The 11,188-nt window shown below is 37.3% G+C and overlaps 1 protein-coding gene across 1 annotated transcript; it reads left to right on the top strand.

Annotated features, from left to right (window-relative positions):
- Positions 1 to 6,154: 6,154 nt before the first annotated feature.
- Positions 6,155 to 11,188, top strand: LOC135626430 (eukaryotic translation initiation factor 4B2-like). The gene is made up of 3 exons (XM_065131693.1): positions 6,155 to 7,422; positions 9,587 to 10,024; positions 11,013 to 11,188. The coding sequence occupies exons 1-3, from the start codon at positions 6,257 to 6,259 to the stop codon at positions 11,035 to 11,037; spliced, it is 1,629 nt and encodes a 542-aa protein (XP_064987765.1). The 5' UTR covers positions 6,155 to 6,256; the 3' UTR covers positions 11,038 to 11,188.

The raw sequence follows: 11,188 nt of genomic DNA, 5'->3' as shown, positions 1-11,188 counted from the left end.
GGATTTTAGAATGATAATTTTCCTAATCATGTGTTTGAATTGACAAAAGCTCTCTATAGATTAAAACAAGCCCCAAGGGCTTGGTATGAGAGACTTAACTCATTTCTAATTCATAATAATTTCTCTAAAGGCAAGGTCGATATTACATTATTTATTAAAAATTTTAAAAATAATTTTTTTATTATTTAAATTTATGTTGATGACATTATTTTTTATTCTACAAATGAATCCTCATGTGAATCATTTGCCAAAAACATGAGTCTAGAATTTGAAATGAGCCTAATGGGGGAACTAACCTTATTTTTAGGCTTACAAATTAAACAACTTAGCAATGATATTTTTCTTAATCAAACAAAACATGTTTTAGACTTGCTAAAAATATTTAACATTGATAGTTCAAAAGTTATCAATACTCCTATGAGTACCTCCACTAAGTTAGACATTAACGAAAGTGGAGAAAGCTTTGATCAAAAAGTTTATAGGGGTATGATAGGTAGTTTGCTTTACCTCACCGCAACTAGACCAGACATCATGTTTAGCATAGGACTTTATGCTAGATTTCAATCTAACCCTAAGTAATTTCATTTAAAAGCTATTAACAGGATATTTAAATACTTAAAAGGAACTCCTAAACTAGGATTATGGTATCCTAAATCTAAGAATTTTGAATTGCTTGGTTATGCTAATGCGGATTTTGCTGGATGTAGTTTAGATAGAAAAAGCACAACCGAAACGTGTCAATTTTTGGACACGCACTCGTTTCTTAATCTTCCAAGAAACAAAACTCGATTACATTATCTACAACCGAAGCTGAGTACATAGCTGCAGGTGCATGCTGTGCTCAAGTTATATGGATGAAAAACACTTTAAAGGATTATGAAATTGACATAAAAAAATATACCTATAAAGTGTGACAACACTAGTGCAATATGCTTGGCTAAAAATCCTATTCAACACTCTAGAACTAAACACATTGACATTAGGCATCACTGTATACGAGATCTTGTTAATAATCATAATGTAATATTAGAGTTTATTGATACGAAACATCAATTAGCCGATATCTTTACAAAACCCTTAAATGAATAACAATTTGATTTCATTAGAAGGAAATTAGGGATGTTAATTGTCCGAACTCATGAATTTGTTAAATTTTTAATTTCAGACTTTCTTGATCACTCACCTGAATCATGATCTTATAGTATACACAATGAGCCATATGCATTTTTCCATATGAGTTGTTACGATGCTTGCATACAAATTTTATATCGTGAATCATGAAATTACAGTATGTATTTTTTTTTATGAGTTATATACAATGTTTGAGTATGGTATACATTTTATATGATGAATCATGAACGTACAATCTTCAATACGAACCTTCTCCTCTTATGATGCAAATTTTACATGATGAAGCAAATAAGGTTATGTGCTTCACAACAATAAAAATCTTGGAAAATTGAAATCACCTGTGATAGCACCACACACCAATGTGAGTAGTGCTCACTGCATGTAGGCGGTGGCACTGTTAGTTGTCATGGGTGGCAGGTGGTAGCACCGCCCAGCTAGTGGTGCCATCGCCCGCAACCTCTGCCCTATAAAAAGGCACTTAGGGCCGACAGTAGAACCGACCCCAAGCCCTCCTACATTCCTTCCTCACACCTCTAAACACCTCTCCACCCCTCATTCTCCTTGATCCTCCTCTAGAAACTCAAGGAAACCCTCCTCTTCTTTAAATTCAATGATCAATCTCAACCTTTCAAGAAGATTACTGCAAAGGTAATTCTCAAACCTCTTCTCTCAATTTATTAATAGATCTTGCCTCTTATGTGTAGTTCTCTCATCATTTATGTGTTTAGTCTCATGACTTCTAGAAGATCCTCTAGGGACAAAGAGAAAAGGAGATTAGATGAAAATTATGACTCCCTACTTTTTGATTCTAATCAACATGCCCTAAAATTTCCATCAATAGAGTCTAGACATATTCATATGGGTAAATATGATGCTTTAGATGAATTAAGTGATTTGGAACCTATTCAATGGTTTGCTAATCTAGATATTCTCCTAATCCTTCAAATGAGTGAATCTATCTATCCTAGACTTGTTAGGCTATTTTATAATAATTTATATGTAGATAAAGATGAAAGGGTATCTACCTATCTATTAGGACATCATATACCCATTACGGATAGATCAATTTGCAATATCATAAGAATTCCGGTAAAAGAAAGAGGGTGTTGTTTTAAAGGACAATGGGATGATAAACAGTTGGGACTACTTACGTTGATGCCTTAGGAACAATTTTTGGCAATCCTAACTTAACGATTCTTCCAAAAAGCTACGAACATTTACTACCTTTAAGCACCAAAATACTTCAGCACATCCTGATAAGTATCATTCTCCCAAAGCAATATCATCATGATGAAGTAAGCCAAATGAAATTAGGTACCATGTATTGGATTATGAAGGGACATAACAATTATTTTGGTTACCTAATCCAACAAAACATGATTAAACTATCAAAAAATGACATACTGCTTCTATATAGTAGCTTAATCACAAGATTACTCCATGCCTATGATATTGCCATTCCACCTGACGAAGAAGTTATAAAACTAGACAGATTTAGTATCATAAATAGAAATTTACTTCGACGGATGAGATGTCAATTCAGAAATGATATATGGACTAGACTGTCTAGAAGGACTGATCCCCTCCAACCAGAACCAGAACCTGAAACACCAATTTTTAAGGGTAATCTATCTCCTCCAACTAGTCCCTTTGAGGAATCACCTTTAGTAGAGCAAGCACCTCCCTCATCTATCGACGATATAGGGACTCAAATGGATCGATTTGAACAACATCAAGATCGACTTGAACAATGCCAAGATCAAATTTTGACTTAGATGTAGTAGATTCATCAGCAACTCAATACCTTGTTTAGACATTTTGATTGGCCACCACCTGAATAATTAATTGTGACTTTTTGCTGATGACAAAGGGGGAGAAATAGATGAAATTCCCTTCTTTTATTCTGCTTACTTTGATGTTGTAATCCTATGTTGTTTACCTTGATGTTGTAAACTTAAAATGCTACTTACTTTGATGATTACAATTCGTTGCTTTGATTTCCATGTTATCTATTTGATGAGTATGATATCATGCTTATCTTGATGTTGAAAATTTCTATTAATATCATGCTTGCTTTGATGCTGAAAATTTATGTGATTTTGACTCGAAAATGGATTTCATGTCTTTGACATCATTTCTATCGACGAATACGTGGTATCATCTTTAAATTTGGTAAATCATGATGTGCATGATGATAATAAGTCTAAATTATCAATTTAATGCTTGAATTCAAAGGCGTTGAATTCAAGAGTGTCTTTTCTTAATTATTGCATATAGATAGGGGGAGTTAAGATTAACTCCATCACCAATTGGTTGTCATCATAAAAAATGGGGAGATTATTGAATCTCAGATTTTGATGATGAAATCAATTGGTAAATTATTTGATCTAATCCATGTGTTGAGATAAGTGTGCAAGATTAACTACGATAGCAGTAAGGTGTAAAGCAGATGATGAGCCGGAGTCGAAGACTCAGATGATATACCGGGAGCTCGCCGAGAGTTCATCGTGAGATCATTGGAAGCACGTTGGAAGACTCACCGAAAGCTCGTCGGAAGATCGCCAGAAGACTAGCCGAGAGTTAGTCGGGAGTTTGTTGGAAGCTTGCCAGAAGACTCGCTGAAAAGTTTACCGGAAGATCGCCGAGTGAAAAATCGACGTATCGGACCATGCTTGCCTTAATCGTAGTTAGAATGATAATTAGAATTGATTTGGGAGGTAATCCCATCAACTCTGTTAGGGGCCAATTGGGCTCAGAGTTGGGTTGGGTTGGGCCAGAGTCAAGGCACAACCAGGATGCTGAATTCCTGGCTGACGGTGGCACCGCCTAGAAAGCAGCACCCCAGGTGGTCTGGGTGGTGGTACCGCCTAGACTGGGCGATAGTACCGCCGGTAGTTATTGTTGCTAACGGTGGCACCGCCCCTATCAGGCGGTGGTACCGCCCAGACTGAGCGATAGTATCGCTAAGTGTCAGGTGTCAAGCGGTGGTACCGCCCAATAATGGCGGTGGTACCGCTAGTATCCCGAAAATCCATGATGAGACACTTTTTGGCTCCATTTTTGAAAGTCATTGGGGCCTATAAATACCCCACCCTTTTTAGCATGAAAAGACACCGAAGTGTGATTATAATCTTGAGTTATTGGGGTGTAAAAGTGTTGTAAATAAGTGTTAGAGTCCTCCTCCTCCCTTTTTAAATTTTGAGATCATTCAAGAGAGGTGTGAGACTTGTAAGGGTTCTCTCTTAAACCCGAGAAAATGAAAAAGTGCTATAAAGAGGTATTCGGTCTTTACCTATTGAAGGAAGGCCTTTAATAGACACCGGAGACCTCGTCGGAAGAGGAATCCGAAAGTGGATATAGGTCATCTTGACCGAACCACTCTAAATTCCGATTTGCTTTTCATTTGTGTAATTTACTTTACGAAAGCTTGAAAGTTCAACTCCTCTCCGAAACAAATTGAATCGAAACCATTTTCATCGGAATCGGTTTTAAACGAAACGAATAATTTTCTGAAATCGTGAAAGTTTTCCGCTGTACTAATTCACCCCCCCTAATATCGCTCTTAATCCTAACACTATTTTCCAAAGATTTATCACGTTGATTCATCTTTTGAAATTAGTGGAACACAAAGGATTTATTATGATTTGGTGAGGGAATATTAGAAAAAAAATTAATAAGAGAAAGATCTTCTCGTTTTCATAGATCAATTAGTTTTTTCAAATTAGATGGAAGAAAATATTGATATTTTGTTAAACTTTAATAGTTCCATGTCTAATGATAATGCCAAATAGAGTTATGCAAGTAAATCTCTCTTGATTTTGATATCCTTGTATGGTGGAAAATGACTAAGATTAGGTACCCTATGTTGCAATAGAGATATTTTATCCATTCCAATATCTATCGTTACATTTGAGCTTGCCTTAAGCATTGGTGGTAGGTTTTTAAGTCAACATACTCGTAGACTTCTTACAAGTACACACTATAAGCTTTAATGTGTTCTCAAAATTGGTTGTACAATAAAATGCACGGTATGAACTTTAATTTGAGTGAGAATATTTTAATTTTTATTTACTTACTATTAATTATAAATTATTCTTACTTATATAATAAGTTAATGCCTAATAGTATATTCAAAATATTGGGCATCCTTTGAAGAGGATAAAGTTGATTATGAGATAATTGATACATAATTTAGTTTTAATAATATTAATTATTTTTAAGTTTTTATCGTTTTATACTTTATATGTTTTTGATATTTATGTCGAATCCATCATGAATATGTGAGCATGAGAAATAGACTAGTGGGATTGATGAAGAAAATTATTAATTTATAAATTTATTGGAATATATATTTAATGGTAAAAATTATTGATATGTTTTCTTATTTTGTAAATATTTGGTTACGGTGATATTTGAATATACTTGATTATAGTTAATTTATATTTAAATATTACTATTTATAAATTTCGATATTAATTTTTAATAAAAATAGAATGAAGTAACGAGGAGAATATAGAGAATCTATGGATTTCCTATCTTCAATGGGATTCTCCATTTATATCACCGTTCTATCTAAACGAGGAATAAGGGATTAGACGGCGCCCGTTCACATCCCCGTCTATCCACACGTGTGTTTGAACCGAAAGGTGCATGAGACTGGTGTCCATCGAAATCTTTTATGATTCGTGCCCATCACGACCTTCAAAGTGCGTGCATAACAGACATCCCTTTCCACACGTGTTTTTGATCCGAAAGGTGCATGTGATTGGTCTCCGTCAAAATCTTTTATGATTCGTGCTCATCAAGACCTGTAATGTTCGTGCATGACGAAAGGGGCGTCACTGCACCAGAGTCGTGCCAATGAAGTCTACAGGAGACGTGCAGAGCTTTATGATTCGTGCCCACAAAAAAGAACCATCAGGATTTGTGCGGCCGAAATAGGAGCCCTCCTCGTCTACGCCTCGCCCAGGACGGCTTCCGTTACCCGTTTCCGTCAAATAGATCCCTTCGTATAAATGACGGTATTGGGAATTGGAGGCGTCTCGTCGGCTCACGGTAGCTGGCGCCTTCTCCCTCGCCCGATCCCAGCCCTAATCCCAACCCTAAGTCTCCGATCCCACGAAGAATGTCCAAGGCCTGGGGCGCTGTCGGCGCCTGGGCGCTCGACGCCGAGCGCGCGGAGGCCGAGGAGCAAGAGCAGCCGGCGGGGGAGCCGCCTCCGGCCAGTCCCCTCCTCGCTAGCGAGCCTGCGCAGGGCTTCCCGACACTCAAGGAGGCGGCCTCCTCCTCGAAGCAGAAGAAGAAGAAGAAGAAGCCCGTCCCCCTCGCCCAGTTCGTTGCCGGTGGCTCCCGTCCCTCCTTCGAGTCCAAGGGCCTCACCCCTGATGAGATGCTCGGCCTTCCAACCGGCCCGAGGGAACGGTCCCAGGAGGAGCTCGGGTATGGGCGCCTTGGCGGTGGGTTCCGATCGTATGGTGATGGCGGTGGCCCCCGCAGAAGTCTTCCTGGCCGTAGGGTCGATGAGGGCGATGGCTCGTGGGGCGGCGCCGGTGGTGGAAGGAGGAGCTACGGTGGGTTTGATGAGGAGCCGCGGAAGGGTCCGCCGGATAGGTATTCAGATTTTGACCAGCCATCGAGAGCCGACGAAGTGGATAATTGGGGTGCTGGAAAGAAGCCGTTTGCTCCTCCGCTAGCTGACGCTGGGCGGCGCGATTCATATGGCTTCAGTGGCAGTGGCAGCTCGTCTAGGGCTGATGAGGTAGATAGTTGGTCAATTGCGAAGAAACCTCTTCCATCCGAAAACCAAAGTTTTGGATCAGGGTCTGGGGATTCCCGTGCTTCATCTGAATCCTACGGATGGGGAAGAAGTAGAGAAGGATCAATTCCACATGATCAAGGGAGGCCAAAGCTAGTTTTGGATCCACCAAAGAGGAATGTTGGCACACCGAGTGAGCCTTTGAGGAGTCGGCCTAGCCCATTTGGCGCTGCACGTCCGAGAGAGGAGGTTTTGGCTCAGAAAGGGTTGGATTGGAGGCAGATGGACTCTGATAATGAGATGAAGAAGACCAGCAGGCCCACCAGTTCACATTCTAGCAGACCTTCAAGTGCACATTCAAGCAGACCAGTCAGTCCAGGATTGCAATCAGCAGCTGTGGCAGCAGAAGTAGCAGTTAAACCTCGACCAAAGGTGAACCCGTTTGGTAATGCAAAGCCCCGAGAAGTTCTGTTGCAGGAAAAGGGAATAGATTGGAGGAAAATTGACCTGGAGGTGGAATATCGCAGTGTGGAAAGGTTTAATTATCTCTATCCTCAATTTTAAATAGTTTCCAGAGTATCTATAACTCATTATCGTCATACCTTGGTGTTTGGAACCTAAAATCTTTGTTTTCATGTTCATATGCTTCTTTTGGTTGCATCAATGTAATGCAAAGTACACTATGGTTCTGCAGTTGGCACATATGGGCATGCTGACATGGATTCTCCATGTGAAATTGTATTGCTTGTAGGCCCTCAACTGCAATGTCACCCTTGATTTTCACAGCTGTACATGTCAGTTTGACTTAGGTTTTTTATGTTTTTACTATTAGTAATGAAACTTGAATTTCCCTACATACTTTTCATGACTACATAGAAACTAATGACTGTACTAAACTATTTTGAAGAAAATATATGTAAAGTTGTAACTATTAAAATTCTGACATTAACCATTTTAAAATGTTTAGAATCATAATAATGTTAAATTAATAGTAACGTATTAAGATGTGCCAGCGGTTGTATGACATAGGACAACTTAAAGGGTGATAAGTCTTAGAGAATTGGGAAGAGAATCAGTGTAAAAGGGAAAAAAAGGGACAAAATAGAGGGGCAAGATTCAGTACAACATGCTCAATTCATTGAAAAAAATAATTTAAAATAATCAAAGTACAAATAGTGCATTCAAAGATATGCCATTCTTGAAGAGAGAGAAAGGCATTGACCTTATCCTTATTGACTGGCTTCAGTTGATTGTGAAGTTGATCCACTGGTTTCCAATGTTGGGTTACTTCAATAATGTCATGCTTTCAGTAATTTGGAATTTGATGGATCATGTATGGTTAATGAAAAGTCTAGGACAGCAGGAAATTTTAAGTTTTTAGGGATCATGTAAATGTGAAACTTAAGTGGTAGGATAATTGAGGGAGGAGGAAGAAAAGAAATAGATTACTAGTCACACCACTCAGATGCATTGTAGGAGAAGAAACTTATTCATTCATCTATTGATTGATGTTCTACTTGCAATCACTTTTCCCTATTTATGGACTCATACAAGAAAATAGAGGAAAACTACAAATGTAGGAGATGATACAATTCAGAAAATTTTCTTTTCAGGTAAAATAAAATTTTTACAATTGTTTTGAAATATAACATTTCTTTTTCTTGATACACTTGATTCAGACTTTCTTTGTAGGATGATGAAACTTGTTTGTAGAATTTAATTTCAATCAAGCTTTGTAATGTTCAATCAAATGAATTTTAATTTCTTCCACTTAATCTCATTGGTTTTGTTTTTCTTCTCCTTGAGCAATTTAAGAAGCTAAACTTATAATTTATGCAAAAACCCCTCTCTCAAGTACTAGAGCTATTTCATAATAAAAACTAGATTAAATTGTAAACATGATCAGCTGAAATTGACTAATCATTCAAAAGGATTTTGGGTGTGAAGATTTGGAAGTTGTTTTGATTTCCATCACTGTCCTTATTGGCTCTGAACTTTTTTTTGCCTTTGAAATGAAAAAAAAAAAGCTTTACAGAGATTAGTCTGCCAAGTTTTTTATTTTGTTTTTGATATAGGTCAGGCCTCTCTATGTCGAGGTCAGGCCTCCCACCATGGTCAAATTAAACACTTAATCCCGTATAATATTTTGAGGGTGAAATTCTTATCATGTTTTGTGATGTTGAGTACTATTGTCTAAGAGTTAGTGTTCAGAACAGTGTTATGTAATATCAAACTGAACTAAATCACTCTAAAAAAAAGGAATCAAATTGAAGAAAAAAAAAACCTTTGTTGATTGATTCTGCACACCTCTATGGTGTTTGTTCTTTCTTGTTTCTTCTTAATTATTGTGAAAAAGATGTAACAATGTGGAAGTTTGCGCTGTTTGGTTTCACACTGATCTTTTGGTATGACAATTTTTCTTATTCATTGACTTTGACACAAGACATTTTTTTAACTGATTCTGATGTATGTTGTCAGATATGGTTTATATTAAGGTTCTATTCACTTGGAAATTGCTGGTTATGAAGCATAGTTCTGTTTGCTGAATCTTCTTGAGATATATTGTCAAGAAATTTGTGACTTTTGCTCTCGCTTATTGAGGATTTTTTTTGACATGGAGTTTATATTGCTGAGTTCTGATCGCTGACTTATGGAGGATTTTTTTTGACATGGAATTTATATTTGTGAATTGCATTGCAGATCTGAGACCAATGAAGAAAAGCTGCTAAAAGAAGAGATTAATTATCTTAAGGCACTGACTAGAGAAACTGAGGGCAATCTAAATGACAAGTTTACAAAATTATCTGCTGAAGAACTTTCTAAGCTTCATGAGGAGATAGCAAGGAAGGAAAAGGACCTGGAGCTTCTAGTGCATCAGTTTGATGACAAGGTTCGGTTTGGTCAAAGAACCACAGCCAACATCAGACCAGGATCTGGGTCTGGCAGGAGCGATACGTCGTCATCTACGAGGCCACCATCTCAGTCTGGCATGTCTGAGGGGTCTAGGAGCATTGATTTTGTTGACAGGCCACAATCTGGTGGTGGGACTGGAGATGCATGGGGAAATCGCATGGATGACAGGCGAGGATTTCAGGGGAGAAGGGATAAGAGCTTTTACGAAAGCAGAAATGCAGACAGGTATATCATAAATTCCATTTGTTGACTTATGTTTCTGCTATTTTCCTTTAGTTTCTTTCTTCGTCTACAGGAGCAGTTAATAGTTAATGACAATAGTAAGCTGCTTCAAATACTGCCCAGTTGATTTCAATTCAAGAATTAAAATTTTAGAATATATTTTTATATTTAACTTGGATCTTTCTTCTTTTTTATGTTATTTTACAGTTTTCTTTGTAGTTAATTTTAAAATCAATTAATTTAATGCAATTATTTTCTTATAATTAATTTTACAATAATGTATGGTACAATTATAAGGGTGAGCATTATTCGGTAAGAATGGAATGGTTGAACCAACTCAATTTGGTCAATTTGGTTTGATTTGTTCAAAGGATTGGTAAAATCCAATCGGTTTGATGTCCAAAATGAAGCTAATGGCTTTGCTGCTCACAATAGACTTTCATAATTTATTTATGAATCAATTTTTGTACTGCATTGCTACTAGGAGCTCTTAAACCTTTTTCCAATTGGACTTGTGCTTGTTTCCTATCCCACAATAGAGAAAAAGTATTTCTTTTCTATTGAGTCGCAAGTACTTCAGTTTCAGCCTAGCTGCAAAATTCTTATATGCAGGAAGCTAAAATTGTTACTGCAAGAATGAAATTTTGAGAGCAAGTTAATCCAATGACTTGCATGAAGAGCTAAACCAATTGAATTGCAATTTTACTTTGGTGCATTTGGTTTTTAAAATATTGGTTCAGTTTGATACAAAATATGAGTATCAAACTGGTGGTCACTACTTGGTCATCGGAACAAATATCATATTTACCTCATTTGTGTATGATAGATAATGCATGAAAAATCTTTCTTTTAAATCTATCATTTCTTGTGCTTGGTTGGATTGGAAGGTTTTTATTTCTGAGAACCAACAGTCACATTTAACATATTTATTCTTCTGCTTTTGCAAGTTTCTGAAATGCTCATTTCCCACTCTTTTTTTTTTTTCCCCAAGGTCAAGTTCAAGGGAGCGGTGGTGAATGATTTTGGTGTGAATTCAAGGTGTTTCTTGATAAAAAAGGATAACATATGGCTTGTTCTTTGGCCCCAATTCTCTTGTTCAATTTTGTTTTGCACAATGCCAGTTGGCAATAAAACATGAAATCGGTGATGAGAACTTTGTGTTGTTTA

The sequence above is a fragment of the Musa acuminata genome, chromosome BXJ2-11, assembly GCF_036884655.1.
Source record: "Musa acuminata AAA Group cultivar baxijiao chromosome BXJ2-11, Cavendish_Baxijiao_AAA, whole genome shotgun sequence".
Lineage (NCBI taxonomy): Eukaryota > Viridiplantae > Streptophyta > Magnoliopsida > Zingiberales > Musaceae > Musa > Musa acuminata.
This window is presented reverse-complemented; position numbering and strand designations above follow the sequence as displayed.